At 56.5% G+C, this 23,277-nt stretch overlaps 1 protein-coding gene and 1 non-coding gene across 3 annotated transcripts; one reads left to right on the plus strand and one right to left on the minus strand.

The window, feature by feature from the left end:
* Window positions 1-779: 779 nt before the first annotated feature.
* On the plus strand, window positions 780-19,513 carry SDR42E2 (short chain dehydrogenase/reductase family 42E, member 2). 2 transcript variants are annotated; one of them, XM_059691806.1, is made up of 13 exons: window positions 780-952; window positions 1,223-1,708; window positions 1,997-2,268; window positions 2,603-2,698; window positions 4,163-4,220; window positions 4,768-4,886; window positions 5,519-5,594; window positions 9,894-9,976; window positions 11,466-11,603; window positions 12,063-12,128; window positions 12,668-12,731; window positions 15,581-15,654; window positions 18,203-19,513. In XM_059691806.1, exons 1-13 carry the CDS (start codon window positions 793-795, stop codon window positions 18,440-18,442), a joined length of 1,932 nt encoding a protein of 643 aa, XP_059547789.1. In that variant the 5' UTR covers window positions 780-792; the 3' UTR covers window positions 18,443-19,513. The 2 variants fall into 2 exon arrangements, with proteins under 2 accessions (XP_059547789.1, XP_059547791.1); XM_059691808.1 differs by lacking the exon at window positions 1,223-1,708 and having other exon boundaries at window positions 793-845; window positions 2,082-2,268.
* Window positions 19,514-22,886: 3,373 nt separating this feature from the next.
* TRNAL-UAG (transfer RNA leucine (anticodon UAG)) lies at window positions 22,887-22,968 on the minus strand. The gene has a single exon. It is a non-coding gene; the product is annotated as a tRNA-Leu (tRNA).
* Between the last annotated feature and the right edge of the window lie 309 nt (window positions 22,969-23,277).

Below are 23,277 nucleotides of genomic sequence, written 5' to 3' on the forward strand. Positions count from 1 at the left end.
CCCCTCCCTCTCTTCCTCCTCCTCCAGGAAGCCCTCTGTATCTCCGCAGTCAGAGAGCAGTCACCCCCCAATCTGGTGAGGTTCCCTTTGATGCGATTTGATCTGTCTTCCTCAGGTACCACATGGGAGCTGGGGTTTTAAGGAACTGGTAGAGAAGTCACAAATACTTGGTGTAAAGCTCAGCCATGCAGTGTGACTTTGGGCCTCAGTTTCCCCAGCTGTAAAACCCAAGGCCTGACTGCGTTGTCTTAGAGCAGTGGTTCTCAACCTCCCTAATGCCGCAACCCTTTCATACAGTTCCTCATGTTGTGGTGACCCCCAACCATAAAATTATTTTCGTTGCTACTTCATAACTGTAATTTTGCTACTGTTATGACTCGTAATGTAAATATCTGATATGCAGGATGTATTTTCATTGTTACAAATTGATCATAATTAAAGCACAGTGGTTAATCACAAAAACAATCTGTAATTATGTATGTGTTTTCTGATCGTCTTAAGCAACCCCTGTGAAAGGGTCGTTCAACCCCCAAAGGGGTCGCGACCCGCAGGTTGAGAACCGCTGTCTTAGAGTCTTTGAGTAAGGCAACAGCCACTGGGAAGTTCTCAAGATTCTAAATCGGACAGGTTTTCTACAGACCCAGAGGGTCTCTAATTCCCCCCAGGAGTTCTCCTTCGCCCCTAGGGGTGTGATAATCCATGTGACTTGAGACGAATCTGGAACATGGGGGGGTCTTTTATTTTCCCTACAGGCAGACGGATCCTGGGTCGGTCCACATGGCTCAGTAAAGGATGAAGCCCAACCCAGCAGGCTCCTCCGCAGAAGCCTGCCAAGCTGCAGGCCAGAAGGAGAAGAGCTGCCCTGTCTGCCAGGCCTCGGGAGGGGGCTCCGGCCTGGGGTCTGAGTCAGGGCCTGGCCTGAGTTCTGGTGCTGTGTCCAGACCTACTCCAGGCTCTGGTGCTCCTCTAGGACCTGGTGCTGCTCCGAGACCTGGTGCTGCTCCGGGACCTGGTGCTGCTCCGGGACCTGGGCCGGGACTTAGTGCTGCTTCGGGACCTGGTGCTGCTCCAGGGCCTGGTGCTGCTCCGAGACCTGGTGCTGCTCCGGGACCTGGTGCTGCTCCGGGACCTGGGCCGGGACTTAGTGCTGCTTCGGGATCGGGTGCTGCTCCGGGACCTGGGCCGGGACTTAGTGCTGCTTCGGGACCTGGTGCTGCTCCAGGGCCTGGTGCTGCTCCGGGACCTGGTGCTGCTCCTGGGCCTGGGCCGGGACCTGGTGCTACTCCAAGGCCTGGTACTGCTCTGGGGCCTGGTGCTGCTCCAGGACCTGGGCCGGGACCTGGTGCTGCTCCGGGATCTGGTGCTGCTTCGGGACCTGGGCCGGGATCTGGTGCTGCTCCGGGATCTGGTGCTGCTCCGGGACCTGGTGCTGCTCCGGGATCTGGTGCTGCTTTGGGACCTGGGCCGGGATCTGGTGCTGCTCCGGGATCTGGTGCTGCTCCGGGACCTGGTGCTGCTCCGGGACCTGGTGCTGCCTCGGGATCTGGTGCTGCTCCAGGACCTGGTGCTGCTCCGGGATCTGGTGCTGCTCCGGGACCTGGTGCTGCTCCAGGACCTGGTGCTGCTCCGGGACCTGGTGCTGCTCTGGGACCTGGTGCTGCTCCGGGACCTGGTGCTGCCTCGGGACCTGGTGCTGCCTCGGGATCTGGTGCTGCTCCGGGATCTGGTGCTGCTCCGGGACCTGGTGCTGCTCCGGGACCTGGTGCTGCTCCGGGACCTGGTGCTGCTCTGGGACCTGGTGCTGCCTCGGGATCTGGTGCTGCTCCGGGATCTGGTGCTACTCCGGGACCTGGTGCTGCTCCGGGACCTGGTGCTGCTCTGGGACCTGGTGCTGCTCCGGGACCTGGTGCTGCCTCGGGACCTGGTGCTGCCTCGGGACCTGGGCCGGGACCTGGTGCTGCTTCGGGTCTGGGGCCTGGGCCAGGAGCTGGGTCAGTACCTTGGCCTGGGGTAGGGCCTGGGATCAGACGTGAGTCTGGGACTGGTCCCAAACCCAGTGAGCCCACGACAGCCCCATCACCAGCATTGCAGCAGAAGACTCAATCCACACCTGCGCAGGCCCCGAGACAGAAGGTTCTGGTGACTGGAGGAGGAGGCTACCTGGGCTTTAGCCTCGGCTCCAGCCTGGCCAAGAGTGGCACTTCTGTCATCCTGCTTGACCTCCGCAGACCCCAGTGGGAGCTGGTCCCAGGGACTGAGTTCATCCAGGTGCAGGGATGAGGGTCTCGGGGGGTGGGGGTGGGGAGGTGTGGGCAGTCCAGGCTGGGGGTGGAGGTCTGGAGACAATGTCTGAGGCAAAACCAGTAGCGCGATGTTGAAGGAGAGCCCAGGCTGTTCAAGCTCCAGCTCTACCCGGGGCTTCCCAGCTGGACAGCCATGCCACAGGCTCTGCATCGCTGAGCCTCATGTCCTCATCCATAGGAAGGGGCCCTACAGGTGCTCCGCCTGGCCGGGGTCGGGCCAGCTCTGGGACCAGGCAAGGTGCACAGCTGTACCTCTGCCTTGGACTCAAACCCCTACCCCACTTCTTCCTCCGTTTCAGGCTGACGTCCGAGATGAGGAAGCCCTGCTCCGTGCCTTCGAAGGGGTGGACTGTGTCTTCCACGTGGCCTCCCATGGCATGTCTGGCGCCGAGAAGGTGAGCCCCTTCCATGCGGTGCCTGGAGTTACACAGAGCTCTGCCCGCCGCCCCTCAGCCGTGTGCTCATTAGTGCTCTTCGCCTGCACCCGGAGGGTCTGGGCTACACCCAGCTGCGCCTTTCATCCATGGGACCGAGAGCCAGTTCTGCCTCTTTAGCCCTGTGACATGGCAGGTTAACACACCTCCCTGAGCCCCTTCCTTCACCTGTCAGGGCTGACATTGCCAGTGCCTACCTCAGCAGCATCTATCAGCACATCCTCATACTCAGATGTTGTACGTATTTGCAGCGCTGTCTTGATAACACAACAAGGAAATAACCTAAATGCTCATCAGTGGGAGACTGGGGAGACTGTTTATAAAAAATGGTGATGTATTCACACAATGAAGTTCAAAAAAATTAGGTAACTCAAAATGTGTTATACTGAAAATTTTCTAAGGTGCAGAAATAGTGCTTGATATCCTCCTGTTTGTTCAAAAAAAAAAAAAAAAAAGCTCGGGTCAATATTTATGTATTTATTTATTTTTAAAAATATTTCTATTGATTTCTGAGAGGAAGGGAGAGAGAGAGATAGAAACATCAATGATGAGAGAGGGTCATCATTGGCTGCCTCCTGCACGCCCCCACTGGGGAGTGAGCCTGCAACCCAGGTATATACCCTTGACCGCAATCAAACCCAGGACCCTTCAGTCCGCAGGCCGACGCTCTATCCACTGAGCCAAACTGGCTAGGGCTCAGGTCAATGTTTATATACTCACACATCTGTGTGCCGATGTTAATAAGCACAGATTGTTTCTAGACATACACGCCACTGGAGACGGCGGTTGCCTCTGGGGGCAGGGAGAGGGAATCAGGACTGACAGGGAAGTTCCTTTCCTCTCACCGCAAACCGCCCACTGTTTGAATGGCTGTACCCTTGTGATTGAATTACCTGGTAAACAAAGACAGCTGCAGCGAGAACAAACAGTTTCGGTTGGTGCAAGCCCCCCCCCCAGCATGGCTGCGGGGACTGAGTGGGTGCAAGGCTTCGCCTGGCCCTGGCTCACGGCAGGTCTCACTGCAGACCAGCTCCTTCCAGGCGTCACCCCTCGCCCCTCGCCAGGGCACGGACAGTGTCGCTGTCCGTCAGACAGAGAAGAAGAGACTTCCAGAGCAAGGAAACAATCCAACACGCTTTGAGTCCCTCCTCTGTGTAAGCGCTGTACCATTCCCCCCATGGGGCTCGTTTCATGCTGCGGAGCACGCACGGGGCTGCCCTCACCTTACAGATGAGGGGCTGAGGGCCAGCCCCGAGGCAGAGCCTCCCCCAGGGAGATGGTGGCCGAGCTGGGCCCCGCAGCTCGCTCTCCCTGTGCCCCTTGGGAGCCCTCCTCAGAGCTGGAGTTCTGCAGCCCCCGCCTTCACCGGCTCAGCCACACGGCAGAGGCAACTCCCCAACTTTCCCACCTCATCTTGTCTTTTAGCTTCAAAAAGAGCAGATTGAGTCTATAAATGTCGGTGGCACCAAACGGGTGATCGATGGTAGGCGCTCAGAGCCCAGTGTGGCCTGCATGTGTTTCCGCCTTCTCTCCCCTCCTGCCACAGGCCCAGCTCTGGGGGGCGGGCGAGGGAACAGAGCTGGACCCTCCTCCCTACCTCGCTCGCCCAGCGGGGGCCTGTGGCACACATCCTGCCTGTGGCAGACCTGCCCAAGCCCCTGCCCGGGGCGGTCAGCGTGTCTGGGGCCCGGGGAGAGTCTGCACATGGGGAAGGGGTTGGGAGTGAGAAAAGTCACTGAGGAACCAAATAGGAGACCCCCCTCCGGGCTCTGGGCACGTCCTGCACCTCGCTTCTCTCTCTGACTCTAGAGTGTGTTTCCTCTGTGTCCCCACTGAGTGAGACTGTCCTCTGACCTGTGCTTGGCAAGGGAGCTGGGAGCCACAGCACAGGGAGGAGGAGGAGTGAGCTGGCCTGGCATCCAGGGGCCCGCAGAGCAGGAACTAGCCTCATCTGAGTGAGGGAAGGAGGGTGTGTGTGTGTGTGTGTGTGTGTGTGTGTGTGTGTGTGACTCTGTGCACCTGTCCTGTAGTTTGTGTCCGCCGGCGAGTTCCAAGGCTCGTCTACACCAGCACCGTCAACGTCGCTTTCGGCGGGAAGCCCATCGAGCAGGGCGATGAGGACTCCGTGCCGTACTTCCCGCTGGAGAAGGTACCTGCCTGCAGGGGGGACAGGGCCACGGGCTTGGGACCTATCGCCCACCGGAAAGGGGAGGCGGAGCCAGAGCCAATCCCCAATTCGGGGCGAGTCCCAGAAGAAGGGGCCCCAACACCCTCCTTCTGAAGAGTGGACAAGCCCTCCTCTCTCTGAGCTGGTTGTGGACGGGGACTTTGACACTAGACCTGGCCTGGAGCCAGCCAGCCTCGTTCCCCCGTCCGACCTGAGCCAGGACTTTATTCTGAGCCTCTTTCTTCTGGGCATGACACCCCCGTGAGGCTGTGGGGAGCAGGCAGGAGATGGCGTGTGCAAAAACGCCGTGCGAACCCTGCGGGCTCCACGTGAACATGCACGGGGCGTGTCCCGCCTCCGTGTGCGGGAGCCTCCCTGAGTCCAGGAGCCCTTGGCTGTGTGACGTCGGCCCGTCTCCCCTGAACTGCTCCTGTGGCTTCCACCAGAGGGGAGGGGGCGGCGGGGTGCAGGGCTTGGCCATTCCCCACGAGAGCCCCCAGAACCCAACCGTTGCGGGGTCTGAAGCCAAGGTGCAGCCGGGCGGGCCGTGCAGGCCGAGTGGCGGCGGCACTAAGCCGCTCCCCCGGCGGCTCTGCTCTCCCTGCCCCCGGCAGCACATGGACGACTACTCCCGGACCAAAGCCATCGCCGACCAGTTGACCCTCACGGCCAACGGCACGCCTCTCGCAGGTCAGTATCGTGGGCCCTGCTCACAGCAAATGCGCCTCCCGTGCCGCCCTGCCCCGAACATACGTGTGGTTCTAGCGTTTAGCTGACGTGCTTCTGAGGCCCCTTCCTCCGAAAGGACACTTCCCCAGGGCCTCGGTCACTCGTCATTCAACGTCATTCAACGTCATTCAACATATCTGGGCACCTGCTGTGTCCCCACCCCCACCAGGGATAGAGCCCAGTCTGTCCTCAAGCTGCTCATGGTCAGGTGGGGCAGAGACCAGATGGGAGCGGATCCTGTTTAAGGACCCGCGTTAGAGAAAAGCGCAGCAGTTCTGAGGACGGAGCGGGCGTGGCGCTTTGGAAGGGCTGTGCGAGTTCCCACGATCGCTCCCAGGAACACTGGCTCCTGCCCCCTGGCAGCCAGCGCCTTTTCAGGCTGCAGGGGAGTGTCAGACCGCAGGCAGGTGGCCGCAGTGGCCAGTGGCTGCGCAGTGTCATCAGACTGACCGCGTTCAGAGCCCAGCTCCACCACCTCTTAGCTGCGTGGCCTTGGCAAGCATGTACCCTCTCTGTGCAACAGTGTCCTCGTCTGTAAAGACATGTGATGATGGTGGAGTCTACCTCGCAGAGCTGGTCTGAGGGTAAATAATGACGGGCGCTATTGAAGGGTAGAATCGGACAGTCTCTTTAGGAAGTGCTCAGAGCACGTCAGGCCCTACTGTACATGCCAGTTTCATAGGCAGGATTTTTTTTAAAATTTCTTTATTGGTTAAGGTATTACAAATGTGTCCTCATCCCCCCCAATAACCCCCACCCTCCCCCGCCCCCGCACTCATACTCTCATCCCCCTGTTGTCCGTGTCCATTGGTTTGGCGTATATGCGCGCATACAAGTCCTTTGGTTGGTCTCTCATAGGCAGGATTTTTGATGACTTTTCACAGCATCCATGAGGCAAGACCCTGACGTTACACTTGCTTTCCAAACTCAGGAACCGGGTCGATTTATATAAATTCCTTACTATCCAAATTATCCCTATTTGCTTTCCAAAACTCAGAAACTTAAATCAGAAAGCTCAATTACCACCCAGCTCTCGTGGCTCAGTGGTTGAGCGTCGACCTATGAACTAGAAGGTCACAGTTCGATTCCCGGTCAGGGCACATGCCCGGGTTGAAGGCTTGGTTGGATTTGGAAAGCAAGGATGCTTGCAGTTATAAAGCCCTGAAATGTATAGGGGAGGAAACTGAGGCTGAGAGGGAAACCGACTTAGCTCAGGTCACACAGTCTTCAGTGGCCGATATGGGATTTGAACCTTTCCCCGACCGCAGGGGTCTAACACCAGAGTTTGGGGCCTCCCCACCATCCTGCACTGTAGCCACAGCTGAGCCGGTCTCTGAGCGTGAGCTCTTTCCCTAAAATCCTCCCCACCACCCTGGCCAGATGCTCAGTTAGCTGGAGCATCATCCTGTAAGGTTGCAGGTTTGATTCCTGGTCAGAGCACATACCTAGGTTGTGGGTTTGATCCCTGTCACGGGGCATATGGGAGGCAGCTGACCGATGTTTCTCTCTCCCTCTCTCTTTCCCTTCCTTCCTCTCTCTCTAAAATATAAAAATAAAAATAATAAACATATCTTTGGGTGAGGATTAAAAAAAATTTAAAACCCTCCCCACCCCATCACCCTGGGCCTATCAGGAATTTCTAGCTGTGTTTTCCAGAGGTTTCACCCTGTACAGTTAAATTCTCTTCTCTACTTGCCACCCCCCCACAACTCCCCCCCCCCCCCCCGCCGCACACACACACACACACGTGCACACACACACACAGGACCAGCAGCCTAGAAGCCAGACACCTAATCCTCAGGCCAAGAATTATTTATATGAGCATCCCCAACTTTCCATGGTCAAGAGAGTCATGGATACCGTGGGCCCAGGCGTCTGTGATGTGGCTGCCCAGTGCCCTGCCAGCCAATGTCACTGCAACCTGACCCTCCCCCTCTGCGCCCAGGTGACCCAGACTTTAAAATTAGCCACGGGCTGTTACAGAAAAGCTCACCTGATACCTGCCTTCCGGAGCCCAGCCACCGCCACTCTGGGTGACTTCCAGTCTTTGCTACCCGGGCTGGCCCCTCTGACCTGGCATGGAGGGCCCTGTCCCTGAGGCAAAGCCTTGAGGTGTGCAGACCGCGGCTCAGTGTGCCCGGGCTGCGTTCTCTGCCTCTGGGTACATGGTGTCCTGGGGCTGCCAGGACACATTGCCACACACCCTGTGGCTTAGAGCAGCTGAAACATTGCTCTCACGGTTCTCCGGGAGGCGCTGGGCCTCGCTCCCTCTGAAGGCTCTAGGAGAGTCCTTCCTTGTCTCTTCCACTCGCTCCTGGCTATGTGGGTGCATCATGCCTGTCGCTGCCTCTGTCTCCACGTGGCCTCTTCTCCACCTGACTCCCCTGATCTCTGATAAGGACACTTGGCAGTGGGTTTTGGGCCCACCCGAGTGATCCAGGATGACCTCCTTGTGAAGTCCTTGATTGCATGAGCAAAGACCCTTTTCCCACATAAGGCCGCATGCGCAGACTCTGGATGTGCACATATGTCTTCAGAGCTACCCCCTAACCCGCTACCCTGGCCTCATTGTCAGGTGAGGGCGTTGATCTGGGAAGCAGTCAAGGTATTTGGCCGGGACCTGCAGACGCTGGTCCTGGCTAATTGACCGGATGAAGGGAACTTAACACTGGAAGGACGTTGGACAGAAATTTCTAGAAAAATGGCCACCAGGGCTTGGACAGGACAGGGTTGGGGCAGCCCTGGGGGCCCGAGGGGCAGGAGCTGATGATCAGTCTCTTGGGTAACCCTCCTCCTCGGAGTGTAGGTCCTGGAGTCACTTTCCTGGGTGACCACACGTCATTGGCCCAGGTTAGGTCCCACGGCCACCACCTCAGAGGCCAGAGGCACGTCTAGACTGCCAGTCCTCCCAGGCCTCACGCAGGGAGAGGAGGTCCGCAGAAGAAGGGGAGCTTTGGCCCCAGAGCTGATCTACACTGGGCTTTCCAAACCGGGGAGCCGACGCTTGGGTTCCCAAGTAGAACATCGTCCAGGAGGCGCCCTCTCCGTTAAGGATTGCGGTTGAGTGTCAAATAATTTACAAATAATTAATTTTAAAAAATTTAAATTTAAAACACAAATGGAGTGTGAGAATAAACTGAAAATTTTGTAGGCTTCCCTAAAACTCGAAAGGATATATTTGTGGCAACGCTTCAGGCTACACCCCACAGGAGACACATTCTCCACCCCACAAGGGGGCCCTGGACCGAGCTCTGTCTTGGTCTGGGGGCCCTGCTGGCACAGAGCAGGGAGTTAGGGGGCAGGCACATGTCCTCACGGCGCCCGTCTTGTCCTTTCTTCATTGCTGGTCTAGCCCAGTGGTTGGCAAACTGCGGCCCCTTGCGTGTGGCTCTTCCACAAAATACCGCGTGCGGGCACGCATGTACAGTGCGATTGAAACTTTGTGGCCACACTCAAGGGGCCAAAGAGCCGCATGTGGCTCGCGAGCCGCAGTTTGCCGACCACTGGCCTAGAGAGTATATCTTCTACCACCACCTACAAAGCACCCATTTTCCAGGTGAGGAGACTGAGGCTGGCAAAGCTGGAGACAGGGTCTACTTGTTATTTCTGTGTCACCGAGAGGCAGGGGGGTTAGTGGAGAGAGCCTGGGCTTGGTTCTCCATCTCAGCTCCACAAAGCTGAGCTGCGTGCCCTTAGGCAAATCGCATCCCTTGTCTGAACCTGGGCTCAGAGGGCTGCCTTGAGGGAGAACAATTGCAGCTTACCAGAGTGCCAGGCACATAATAGGACCTCCCTGAGAGCATCATAGTCCTTATCTAACTGATGATCAGGAAAAGGAAAGAGCTGCAGCTGTTGGCATGAGGGAGAGTGGGTCTGTGTGCACCTGTACATGAGCACAGGAGGGAGTGGAAGGAATCATGTCTGTCAAGGGCAGTGCACACACCTGCATCCAGGTCTTACCTGTCACTGGCCTGTGAGCATCATGAGGGCGGGAAGCTTTCTTGGTCACCCTTAGATTCTCCATAGCGTCCAACCCAAGGCCCAGTGCAGGGGGCAGGGGGCAGGGGACAAGGAGAAAACCTCTGAACCGTGTTTGTTGAATGACTAACTGATTGACTGAGGGAATATTAACTGAATGAGGAAACCCCAAGGACCTGTTTTCCCTGCTAACCTGCCCAGTAAGGACCAGGAGATGTGGGCAGCCATCTGTCCCCCTCTCTTCTGGCCCGCCTCCCTCTGACCGCCCTCCCCGTGTCCTAGGAGGAGGCACTCTACGCACCTGTGTACTCCGGCCCCCGGGGATCTATGGCCCTGAAGAGCAGAGGCACCTGCCCCGTGTGGCGGTATGTCATTCCCGCCTTGGACCTGAGGCCCAGGGGGAACCTGGCTCAAGTTCTCATGGATGGGGGTCCTCCCAGCCCACGGTCCCTGCAGCAGGCTTGGGGCAGTGTTCCTAGTGTGGGGCGCTCAGCTCCGGGAGGTGCCCGGGCCCCCTCAGGCCCACCAGGCGCAGCTCTCAGTGTATGCCTGCCAGGTCTAGACATGGGTGGGCAGACACGGAGCTATGGCTCCAAAGAGACAGAGGGAGCCTGTTATCCCCACTCAGACCTGGGCTCCATGGGGGCAGGTGGCTCATCTCATGCCACCAGCACTAGGGTCTTCATGCAAAAAAACCCCACTCTCCAGAGAAAGCTGGTACAGGGGGCTTTTGTCCTCAGATTTCTCAAAGCCTGGGCAGGAGATACGTGCAGGTCATAGACTCAGTGTGGTGAGGACTCTATGGAGGGAGGAAGAACAAGAACAAGAAGATGAGAGCTTCGGCAGAGAGGGAAGTCCAGGAGGACTTCCTGGAGGAAGTGATGCCTGAGCTGTTTGGAAGGAGAGGAAGGAACTAACCAAGGAAATGGATGGTAGAGAGAAGGTTGTCTAAACAGAGGAGACAGCGAGGGCACAACCTGGACACGAGAAAGATGGATGTTCTAGGCTTGGGGACAGATCAGTGAGCAAAACGGACAATCCCTGCCCTCGTGGGGCTCACGTTCTCATACAAGGAGGTAGAGGGTAACATGACAAATGGCCAGGTTCTCTGCAGAGCAGGAAAGGTGTTAAAGGCTGAAGGAGCCAGGAGGGCTGGCAGTCGGAACGTCATGCAGCAGGGACAGCTGAGCAGCAGTTTAAGGGGGTAGGAGAGCGCATCGCACAGGGATCTGGAGGAAGGGCCCACCAGGCAGAGGGAGCAGCAAGTCAGCCCTGAGATGGGACCCGCCAGCATGTTCCATGGAGGAGGCCGGGGCTGGGAGACGGACAGGCGAGGGGCTTGTCCTCACAGAGAAGCTGCAGCCAGATCAGAAGGGCTATTGTCAGGACTGAGGCTTTCACCTGCAAGATGGGCGCCCAGGAGGTTCTGCGCAGGGAGACATGCCCTCTGCCTGGGTTTGAAAGGGTCCCCTGGCCTGTGGGGGCGCAGCAGAGGGCCCGTAGGTGGCTGTTTCGGGATCCAGGTGAGAGATGAGGCAGGCAGGGCGGTGGGAAGCAATGGATTCTGGACGGATTCTCACAGTGTAGCCAACGGGACTTGCAGGTGAGCTGGATGTGGGGTATGAGAGAAGGGAGAGCTAGGCCGCCCCCTCCCTCCCAGCGGGGTTGAGAGAGAGCAAAGACCAGGCATCAGCTCCAGGACCGGAGAGTTCGCGGGGACCATTGATGGAACCTGGGATTGGGGCAGAGGGCTCCCGCCTGGAGCTCGAAACGTGGGGCCCATCAGCACAGAGATGACATGTAAAGGCACGCAGGCTGGGGCCCGTGTTGATCTCCCCTCTCCTCCACCCCCAGAGCCACATCAAGAAGAGGCTGTTCATGTTCCGATTCGGGGACCGCAGGACCAGGATGAACTGGGTCCACGTGCACAATCTGGTGCAGGCGCACGTGCTGGCGGCTGAGGCCCTCACTGCGGCCAAGGGCTACGTGGCCGTGAGTCCCCGTGACGCTCCCACCTCCCCGCGGGCTGCAGCCGGGCCCCACCCCTCGGGGATTCCTGGCTCGCATATAGCGTTTCTCCCCAACCCAAGAGGGCGGTGGCGAGGACTGTCAGCCCGGAGAAGCTGAGCTGGATTAGCTCCGAGCAGTGAGGTAGCTGGTGTTGATGCCAGAAGCACCGTCACCAAATGCCAGGCATTTGACGTACACTTTTCATCTTTATAGCAGTCCAGGAGCTCCCACTTCTATCCTTCCATTTCTCAGATGGAGAAACTGAGAGAGAAAAAAAACACAAAGAAATTGAGGTTAAGTGACTCCATTGGGTTACACAGCTGGTCAGCTCCAGAATTGAAAGGGAATTGCCCAGGTCTGGGCCCAGGGTGGCTGCCGGGAGCCGTCTGAAGGTGGAGGAGGCAGGTGCCTGACTGTGCCCTTTTCTGGTGTCCCTGGCAGAGCGGGCAAGCCTACTACATCAATGACGGGGAGAGCGTCAACCTGTTTGAGTGGATGGCTCCGCTGGTAGGTGCCCAGATGCCCACCCCCACCTCCGCTCTCCCCGTCATCCTTCCCTCCTTCTAAAACATCACATTTCATCTGCAAAACCAGTTCTGGAAACTGTCCATTGGGTAACGCTGGCACTGCCTGGAGCTGGGTTGCAGCTGTCCTTTGGGGGCCTGTGTTGCCCTGTTGGCCATAGTCCCTCCCAGTCTGCTTCCTCTTCTACACCCTCCACACATCTGGTGTCATTCCCCCACCCCCCGCAATAGCTTTAGGAAAATCAGATTCTGTGCAAGTGCCTGGGTGTAGGCAGACGTAAAGAAAAACAAAGTGATGTGGATGATCCCAAGTGAACCTCCACCCCATGCGTTCAATTCCTACTTGAGTTTTCCAGGTCAAGGTGTGGATTTCACTTCGAGACTGGCACTGGCTTGGGCTGGCTGTGGGGTGGGTGTGTCAGGGGCCAGGGTACCTCTGTGGGCCCCTGGGTAAAGGAGACGTGTGGCTGTTCCACACGAGCCCCTGTAGGACTGTTTTCATCTCAGGCTGTTTTCTTGCAGTTTGAGAAGCTGGGGTACAGCCAGCCCTGGATCCAGGTACCTACCTCCTGGGTTTACCTGACAGGTAAGCAAAAGCATGTGTGTATTAGAAGCCCTCCGTGTGCCGGGTGGACATGCAGTCCCAGGGCCAGGACTAGTGGAGGCCAGAGAGGGACCGAGGGCACAGAATTTAAGGAGACCCTCACTCAGGGCCAGTGCTCCAAGCCTGATCTGCCCTGGCCCAGCCCCGCACGTCCCTCCCCCCACCTGAGTCCTGGCTGTGTTTAAACCTTGTGCCACTTGCCAGGTGGGCAGTCTGGGGCCCATTGTAGAGGTGAGGCAACTGAGGCTCTGATAGGTTAGTGACCTGCCCACGGTGCCACCGTGAGAAGAGGGATTCACACCTGGGCCGCGCTGGAAGGCATTGCACTCAGCGGGAGAGGGCCCCGGGCTCTCCAGCCCCCAGGTCATCCTGAGTCAGGGTGCTTGGGGACATGTGAGGTCCCACTTTGACCCTAGACCAGGGGTGGGCAAACTTTTTGACTCGAGGGCCACAATGGGTTCTTAAACTGGACCGGAGGGCCGGAACAAAAGCATGGATGGAGTGTTTGTGTGAACTAATATAAATTCAAAGTAAACATCCTATCTAATAAAAGAGAAAAATGGTAATTGGCGTACGACGATACCCTTTTCATTGGCTAATCAGGACTATATGCAAATTAACTGCCAACTATGATTGGCAGTTAACTGCCAACTAAGATTGGCAGTTAACTGCCAACAAGATGGCGGTTAATTTGCATATGTAGGCACAATGCAGGGAGGTGAAAGGGAAAGCAGGAAGAAGCCCCCTGCCACTGACAGTGATCAGAAATCCAGGGGGGAGCTAAGAGCTGGGGGGCAGGGCAAAGGCGGCCCCAGGGCCGCCTTTGCCCTGCCCCCCAGCCATGATTGAAGAATCAGGCGCCTTTTCCGCCCTGGCCAGTGACAGCAGGAAGTAGGGGTGGAGCCAGCGATGGGAGCTGGACACGGTCGAAGCTGGCAGTCCCAGGAGCTAGGGGTCCCTTGCCTGGGCCTAAAGCGGAGCCCACAATCACGGGGCCGCTGAAGCTGCGGGTCCCCGCTGCCCGAGCCGGACGACTCAGCCAGAGGCATTAGGCCTGGGCAGGGGCGGAGCCTGCAACCGCGGGGAGCTGGGGGTCCCCTGCCCAGGCCTGACACCTCTGCCGGAGACCTCAGGCCTGGTCAAGGGGCCGATCCGGTGATTGGTGATCGGAGGGTGATGAGGGTCAACTCCTCTGGCCGAGGCATCAGGCCTGGGTGGGGGGCGGAGCCGGGGATTGGGGGGATATGATGGTCCCCTTGCCCAGGCCTGAAGCCTGGGTTAGAGGCGTCAGGCTTGGGCGGGGGGTGGAGCAAGCGATCAGAGGGAGATGGGGGTCCCCTGCCCAGGCATGATTCCTGGGCCAGAGGCCTCAGGCCTGGGCGGGGGCCAGAGCCAGTGATCGGGGGGAGATGGGGGTCCCCTGTCCAAGCCTGACACCTCTGGCGGAGGCATCAGGCCTGGGCAAGGGGCCGATGCTGCGATTGGAGGGTGATGGGGGTCAACGCCTGAGGGCTCCCAGTATGTGAGAGGGGGCAGGCTGGGCTGAGGGACACTCCCCCCACACACACACCCAGTGCACGAATTTCGTGCACTGGGCCCCTAGTCATTACATAAAAGGGTACGGTCTTTTTTTTTTTTTTTTTTTTTTTAGTTTTATTCATTTCAAACGGGCTGGATCCGGCCCGCGGGCCGTAGTTTGCCCACGGCTGCCCTAGACTCTCCTCCTTACCCTGAAGGTCAGTCTCTACTCACATCCTAGCCCCCACCTGCCAGCCGCCTCCAGTGCGAGCAGAGCAGGTGTGAGGCATGCAGTGTTAGCCCGGGGACAGGGCCCTCGCGTCACAGAGGGCTGTGCTCCAGGAACCTCCACGGGACTTGTATTTTAAACACACTGGGATGCTTGCCTTTCTAAACAACATATATTTTTACTGATTTCAGAGAGGAAAGGAGAGGGAGAGAGAGAGAGAGAATCATCAGTGAGGAGAGAGAACCATTGACTGGCTTCCTCCTGCATGCCCCACACGGGGGGCTGAGCCTGGGGCGCTTGCCTTTTAAAGCAGGGGTTTGTACAACATTGTCCACCAGGGCACACAGGCAGGATGGCTGCTCAGTACGCATTGCCACGGTGATTGACACTCCTTGGCCCCAGCTGAGGAAAGATTAGGGTTCTGGCAGTTTTACCGGCCAAAGGGGGAGCTAACTGTAACCTAGAGGTTCTTAGCCCTGGCTGCACATTGGAGTCACCTGGGAGCTTTAAAATATAAAAATGCCTCCGCCGCACCCAGAACAATGACATCGGCAACAGTGGGAACCAAGGGGCAGAGGAAGCACCAGCTTTTGTTGAAGTGGTCCAGAGTGCAACCCAGGAAGAGCCACTACCCCAGCTTCTTCCTCTCCTACGCAAGAGAGCATCCTATATAATAAAAGCCTAATATGCAAATTGTCCCCTCGACCCGGAGTTCGACCAGGGGGTGGGGCCGGCTGGCAGCCAGGAGCCACTAGGGACCGTCTCCGTGCATGAATTTCATGCACTGGGCCTCTAGTATTGGAATAGAAGTGATGAGGCAGACATTACTAGGAGGTAACTTGGAATCTTCTTGGTCCGTCCTTAAAATGTGATAACAACTTAATTGTGACATTTCTCAGCCAAACAAGGCGCCCCAGCATGTGCTGTGAAGTGCTGATTTAAAGGAATCCACTGACAGAACATTTTTTCAAAGTGAAGACCCCCCCGCCCCCCGCCCCAGCAAAGCAAATAACTGATACGTCCCCAAGGGCCCCTGGAGCTCCCATAGAGCCAGGCATCCTGGTCAGCGGCCTCTCTCCCACAGCCACGGTGATGGAGTACCTGCACCTGGCCCTGAGGCCCATCTGCAGCGTCCCGCCGCTGCTCACCCGGAGTGAGGTAAGTGGGCTGCTGCCGGGGGAGCCCTGTGCCCGGGTGCACCCTCATTCGCCTTCCTGCCCTTTTCCACACCCATTGCCACCACCCCTCACCCCTTTGGCACCATAACGGGAAGCTTGTCTGAGGTCTCAGAACCTCCCTGGTGGGCCCAAATCTAGGGCTAGGTCCATAACCATCTGGCCTCTGGGTTTTGCTTAGGCTGTGTGTACTCTCTTGATCTGAAATGTGCCAGCTCCAAGCCCATTGTTATTTTATCCAGCTTATCCTCCCAGCCAAGCTGGTGGCTCAAAAAAAAAAAGGTTCCATAACCTTTACTGTTTATTTTTATTTATTTATTTTTAATATATTTTTATTGATTTCAGAGAGGGAGAGGGAGAGAGAGAGATAGAAACATCAATGATGAGAGAGATCATTGATCAGCTGCCTCCTGCACACCCCACACTGGGGATCAAGTCCACAACCCGGGTATGTGCCATGACGAGGAATCGAACCGTGACCTCCTGGTTCATAGGTTGACGACCAACCACTGAGCCATGCTGGCCGGGCATGACATTCACTTTTTGGAATGCCACCACTCCCCACCAACTCTGCCAACTTGCAACACGCTCATGCACAGAGCCTTTAGTTGCAGGCTCGCTGTCCATGCTTACTGAATAATACGTATATACTAAGTACCTACTCTGTACAGAATAGTGCTTTCAAATAATGATGATGTTTCTATTTGCATATACAGTTTAAAAGAGAGGGCGTTTTCTTGCAGCGAACTTTATGGGTGTTTGGGGTTATTTGCAAAATCCTTCCGGTCCACTCGTTTGATTTTCTCTGATAGCCTGGAAGGCATTGCACTCAGGCATTCCTGGTAAGTTAGGAGGGCTAAAGAATTATGATTGTGATCTCATTTTCTGGTGAGAAACAGGACTAGAAAGATTAGTGATTTGTCACACCATTCTGGAATTGGCTTGACACTCCAAGCTTAGAGCTCTCTGACTTGGCAGTGGAGACGGGGCCACAGAAATGGCAATCCCTGACTGTTTCTCCTTTGAACCATCCAAACTAGCAGAGGAATGAGACCGATGACAACAGTGACCACCTTTTGAGTGGCAGCGATATGTCAGGCCGTGTTTTCTGTGTCAGCCTCATTTAATCATCACTTATACAATATATTACCATCTCCACTTACCGGGAAGGGAATGGGACACATGGGTGAAACAGCCTGCCTGTGATCACTCACTGAAGTAGCAGAGCTGAAATTTGAACTGCAACCAGGCCTAAGTGATTTTAAACTTAAGTACCAGCTTGTGCAATGAGTCAGGAATCACATCAATGTAAAAGAGCTGCCAAGATGCTGCGGAATCGTGACAGGCAGGGACCTGGCTCCCTCCGGCTCCTTGACTTCTGGGCAGTTCAGGGCAAAGGATCCCTATTTCCTGGGAAATGTGGCTCTGGCGCCCTCTGCCGCTCAGTCTGTGCACACCAGCCAGCCCTCTAGTTTGAACTGGTAGCGTTTCAGTCCTTGAACTTGTACCTCTGTGCTGAGCAATGGAGGCCACACATGGTCCTTACCCCAAGGAGCTCACAGTCCAAAGGGGAGGAGAGCCCCGGAACCGGGCAGCTCAACACACTGAATAAAGACCAGGAGGCACAGTTGGGAAGAGCTCCAGGGCGCACAGAAGGGGCACCGATGCCAGGTCTGAGGAAGAGAGGGAGGAAATGAGCCCCAGCCTCGGACCTGAGAGCACGGTCTTGCAGAACCCTGCTGGTGGAGCTCACAGCTGCTGCCCGCCCCAAAGCCCGGAGCTCCCGAGCCTGGGCCAAAGGATCCAGAGCCGATTCCCTCCCTGTCTTCTCTCACAAGCATCTAAGAACCGGGCTAGACCCAGGGCTGCTTCAGCTCAGGGGACAATCAGCCATTAGTGGGTCCCGCCCAGTGGGTGCACCTGGGCGGGCATCCTCCCAAGTCGCAGGAGGAGGATTCTGGCTCCCCGTGTGACCTGGGCATCTCTTCAATGTTCAACTATGTTAAGAGGAGATGGGGGTGGTGCCACAGAACACCTCAGAGCATTAACTGAGACTTGGGGCAGGTCGAGTGCAGAGAGTGAGCTCTGGCCGAGACTGCATTCTTGCCCGGGAAGCCTGTGGGCTCCAGGCCATGTGGCCGCAGCGAGACGAGACGCAGCTCAAACCCTAGCGTCTGGGCGTGACGGAGTTCCTCGTGGGGAGACTCCGTGGCTCAGCGAGGGCTGAAGGCCTGCCTGGTCTGGAGCCGAGGCCGAGCCGCCCAGTGCAAGGGCCTTCTGCTCCCAGCACCTTGCGAGGCCGGCAGACGGGCGCTTCGGGGCCTGAGTTCAGCGCTCGGGTGGGGAGACGCCGGAAAGGCCCCTCCAGGCGCGCCTCGAGCGAGATGGAGACGGGCGGACGCAGGCTGTCCCTGCGGAGGGCTGCGCGGGAGCCAGACCAGCACGCGGGTCCCTTTAAACTTGCCTGGGAGGTCGCTTCCCGTCCCACCCCCACCCCCGTCCCGCCCTCAGCTGCCCGCCTCTCGCCGCAGGTGCACAGCGTGGCCGTCACGCACACCTTCCGGATCGGCAAGGCCCGCGCCCAGCTGGGCTATGCTCCGGACAAGTTCAACTTCGCGGACGCCGTGGAGCGATACGTGCAGACCACGGCCCCGCGGCCCCGCGGGCCCAGGGCGCGGGCGCTCCTGCGGCTGCTGCTCGGGCTGCTGCTGCTCCTCGGGCTGCTCGCCGCGGCCCTGCACTTCCTTCGCCTGCAGCCGTCAGTCGTCTGACCATCGGCCGGTTTGTCCTGGCCCCGCCTCTGCTCCACCCTCCGGCCTCGGACCGCCCCTGCCCGTTCCGGAGCCATGGCCACGCCCCTGCCTGTCCTCTGGGTCTTGGTCCTGCTTCTCGCTCGGGCCCGGCCCGGTACCGATGAGGTCCTAGCCTTAGGCCCGCTCCGTCTGACGGGACTTCTCCCCACCCCTGTCCAGTCCTGGGTCGCCCCGGTCTCCCCTGCTTCGGTTCCTTCTTTTCCTGGACCGAGGGGTGCGCCTGAGCCCACCCTTGTTGCTCCTCCCTCTGGATCCGGCCCCGCCCCTCTCCCACGTGCCCTACCCTGGCCCCGCCCCTCCCGCTCTGGCTCCACCCCCTCCAGCCACGCCGCGGGGGTGAGTTCCGGGGGCCTGGCCTCCGCGGTCGGTAGTGGCAGGTGCAGGCTGGGGAGCTTGCAGAGTTTTCATCGTCCGCTGCGGCCTCTATGGGGACTGCACCCTCCTCGCTCCCCAGCTTCCAGGGCTCGTCCTCAGATGCTCCGGGATCCTGGTTCGACCCGTTCTAGCAGCGCTGCGTCTGATCGCTCCCGCCTGGGCTCGCTCACTCCCGCCTGGGCTCGCTCACTCCCGCCTGGGCTCGCTCACTCCCGCAGGCCCCCGCCCCGTGTGTTGATACCCCCGCGTCTGCCCAGCACGACCTGGCCGTTTGGGTTCCGGTTTACGCGTCCGGGGGTGACTCGGCATAGTAAACACAGTACTAGCGGCGACATTCAAAACAAACAGAAACGTTTTAAATAATTAAACGTCTGGAAAAAGTACCGATATGGTTATAAGAGGAAGAATTAGAACTTGGTCCTATCTTATAATTTAGTAGTGCTTCTGTTTGTAAAGGAGACGGCAGTGGTGGTCACCATAATCTTTGGTATTTAAACCCACAAGATGTCTTCATCAGCCTTGCTCCCCACGGAAGCGGCGCCTCTCCCATGTGCTGGTGTGGACGCCAGGAGCAGTGTGTAAATACTCCATGGATATCACAAAACCCACCCGTGAAACTGGCCGAGCAAACTATGGATCCTGGAAAAGAGGAAAACCAGCACAAACCTATAAAAACTGTGGGGGAGGGGAGGGAAGGCGCTAGTTAATCAGAGCGGATGGGCGTCCATGGCTGGGTGCCCCTCTGCTGAGCAATGAAGGTTTGTGAGGCAGCTAAACCGTGTGTGCTCCTCTTGGCTAGGCTGGCCTGTATGTGTGTATATAATGTTAAAAAGCTCAGTAATAATCCTTTATGTCTGTTAAATGCTTGGCAATTTGAAAGGGCTCCCATCTACATGCTTTTCTTTATTTCGTAGGGCCTATTCCCATTTCCAGATGAGGAGACCGGGGTTGTGTGTAACTTCAGCGAGGGAGTGGGGACCACCGCTCTGCAGCGGGGTAATGCGGAGCAGCGGCCCCAGGCCCGCGGGCCTAAACACAGTACATGGTTATTTCCGCTCCCTGCACCTCAGCCATGCCAAGGCCTGGGTGGAGCTCTGGGGTCTACCTCATTTTCGGTTCCCATTGGGGCTGAAAGTTCTTGGGCTCCCTTCTCAGTACCACGCTTGCATCTAAACTCACCTGCTCTGACCTGCTCTCTCTACCAGTCCTGAGAGAGCTGTTCCTAAGGCAGGGAGCAGGCTTCTCCTGCTCACATAACCTTCTACATCTTTTGTCTACTAGCAAACATCAGCTCTTGAGGCCACAAGCAAAATCAGTGTCTTGGAGTGTTTGGATTCTTTAGGTCCCCACGTCCCTGATGCTGTGGAAGCAGAATGTCTAAAACCCAGCCAGGGAGCAGCATGGTCACTGCCAAGAAAGCTTCCTTCCTCTCAAGCGTCCTTTCCCGGAGGGCAGGGGGTGATGCCTCCACCCAACAAATGAGTTCCCAGGAGCATTTTATTTTATTTTAATATATTTTTATTGATTTCAGAAAGGAAGAGAGAGTTAGAAACATCAACCAAGAAAGAGAATCATGGATCAGCTGCCTCCTGCACGCCCCCCACTGGGGATTGTGCCCACAACCCAGGCATGTGCCCTTGACCAGACAGAATCAAAACCAGGACCCTTCAGTCCACAGGCCGATGCTGTATCCACTGAACCAAACCAGCGAGGGCCCCATGAGCATTTTGGAGGCTGCCTAGGTCACTGGCCTTCCACAGGGGTCTAAGTGGGCAAGTAGGAGGTCCAAGCTTATTGTAGACGCTGAGCAGAAGCGTCATGAATACAGAAAACAGAGTTGTCACCAGGGACAGCCCAAGGTGACACAGCCAATCACTGCGTGTACTGATGCTCTTCCCTGTTGTAGACCCAGTGTCAGGAATCTAAAACATTTTCCAGTCTCCCCTCCCACTACTATCACTCTTCCCGCCTCAAAATCAAATTTTGTGATCAATTGTCCACACTTAATGTTTTCATTTCTTCTCTTAAGTCCATTCCAAAATAGTTTTAAGCCCAGCTGGCATGACTCAGTGATTGAGCCTCTACCTATGAACCAGGAGGTCACGGCTTGATTCCCTGTCAAGGCACATGCCTGGATTTGGGGCTCAATCCCCAGTTTGGGGTGTGCAGGAGGCAGCCGATCAATTATAATCTCTCATCATTGCTTTTTTTTTTTTATCTCTCTCACTTCCTCTCTGAAATCAATAAAAATATATTTTAAAACTATGGTTTTACTCAAGGTCATCAATGACCTTGTCCATAAATCATAAATCCGATGGATACTTTTCCGTCTATATCTTGCCAAGCCTCTTAGCAGAATTCAACACAGTGGGCTACTCCCTCCTCCTTGAATAGTCTTCTGGGTCCATATGACATAACACATGTTCCCCACCTGTGTGTCTAGCCAGTCCTCCGCCTCCTTCACTGGCTTCCCTTCCATTGTCCTCCCTTTAAGCTCTTCCTCAGGACTCTGCTCCCTGCATGCACTCTTCCTGGGCAGTTCATCCATTCCCATAGCCTCTGTCCCCAATGTCTTCTCAATCTGTATTTTTTGCATAGAATGTTCTCTAGACCCCCAGACTTCTATGTCCAACTCCATGTCCCACAGGAGACTGACTCAAATTCAGTGTGAATCAAACTGAAATCGTCTATCTTGCAGACCTCCTCTTCATCCTATGTTTCCTCCTACAGAGAGAATAGACACCGCCAGCCAGCCAGCCAGGGGCCCAACCCCCAAACCTGGTATCACTTTTTGGTGTAGGGGATGACGCTCCAACCAACTGAACCACCTGGCCCGGGCGGGAAGCTTGGAATTACTTTTAACATATCCCTCTTCTTGTTTCATCAGTGATTCTGTCAGATCCACATACAAAATGTCTCTCTGCCCCACCCCTCTGGCCGCCACACCGCCACATCCCAGTACAAGCTGCTCTCTGTTCTCCTAGACAACTGCTGTAGGCTTTGAAGGCAGCCTCCTGTTCTCGCTGCCAGAGGGAGCTTTTTGTATCCAAAATTGGGACGTGCCACCCTCTGGCTTAAAACCGTTCGATGAGTGCAGGCTCGAGTTCAAAGCCTGACCTTGGCACGGATGGCCCTCCTTGCCTAACACTTCAGCCCCATCTTTTGCTATTGATCCACTGCTTGCTCCGGTCCAGCGCCCTGAATTGCCTTCACAGAATTTCATTTCAAATCCCAACTAAATGTCACTTCTGTTGGCCCTGGGTCAGGTTAGCTTGCTGCACTGCTAACACTCATTCCTCAGAGGTGTAACTGATGGAATTACAATGTCTGTAAACTCCGTGGGTGCAAACACATGTCTGCCTTGTTTGTTCTGTAGCCTCATGAGGAGCGTGGTTTCTGGCCCACAGTAGGTCCTGCATAAGTAGTTGTTGAATGAATAAATAACCGGGGTGCCCCTAAACCAAGACTGAAGACCAAGTAGGAGGTAGACCTATGAAGCTGGGACATCAAAGTTGATAATCCCCAAGTGGGGCAGTCCCCCGGATGCCAGAGCCCCTCCCCAGGGACGCCTGACACATTTCTGCCAGCAGAGGTTTCTGGAGTCAGTGGGTGCTCTCCAAAGTACACAGAGCCAGCCAGAAGGAGCCCTTTTTAGCTCAGGTCATGATTAAATCACCCCCACATAACCTTTACTTGTTGGGTGAAGAGACCCACTCCCTGTGGCCTCAGACATCGAACCATTAAATGACTGTTGGGAACTTTTCAAAGTATCTCAGATGGTTTATCCTGGGAATACAGAAACGCTTTCCTTTTAGTGTTTTAGGTAGCAGGATTGGTGGGTTTGTGCACTAGGCTAGGGCGCGAGAGGGCCTGTGCTGCAGTTTCTTAGTTCTCCCCTCCCTGTCACCAATTCCATTAAAAGAAAAAATGAGCGTCAGAAAATAGAAAAGGGAGAAGAAAGAGGAATTGTGAGAAAGACACAGAAAGGTTGTAGCTTTAAAGATAGAAAAGTGAACCAACAACGGTATGGCAGCGGTGGGATTCGAACCCACGCCATCGAAATGACTGGAGCCTAAATCCAGCGCCTTAGACCACTCGGCCACGCTACCTCCCGCTCGCTGCAGGTTCCGTTGAGACTATATCAGGCTAATGACGCGGCTCCCTACGCGACAAGCCCCGCCTTCGTGGACATGCGCATGCTCAATATCAGTCTAGCGGCCTCTCGGGTTCATGCTAAGCCCCGGCCTCCCTCTGCATCTGGGAGTCACCGTGCCCTAGCGACTCGCAACAGTGGCTGCGTCGGACACAGCATTCGGAAGGAAAGGAGAGTTTCTCGACGTTAAACATTAATGTTCAGTCCTGTGGGGTGTGTGCATTTGATCCTCCTTGAACGTGTATCTACCGCCCACGGCCACCTG

Source organism: Myotis daubentonii, chromosome 4, assembly GCF_963259705.1.
Source record: "Myotis daubentonii chromosome 4, mMyoDau2.1, whole genome shotgun sequence".
NCBI classification, from domain to species: Eukaryota; Metazoa; Chordata; class Mammalia; order Chiroptera; family Vespertilionidae; genus Myotis; species Myotis daubentonii.

Bases quoted from the DNA above. Each gene is read 5' to 3' on its own strand.
- SDR42E2 (XM_059691806.1), top strand. From the start codon at position 793: ATGAAGCCCAACCCAGCAGGCTCCTCCGCAGAAGCCTGCCAAGCTGCA. The intron at 4,221-4,767 runs GTAGGCGCTCAG...CCTGTCCTGTAG, and splicing joins CACCAAACGGGTGATCGATG to TTTGTGTCCGCCGGCGAGTT. The intron at 11,604-12,062 runs GTGAGTCCCCGT...TGTCCCTGGCAG, and splicing joins CGGCCAAGGGCTACGTGGCC to AGCGGGCAAGCCTACTACAT.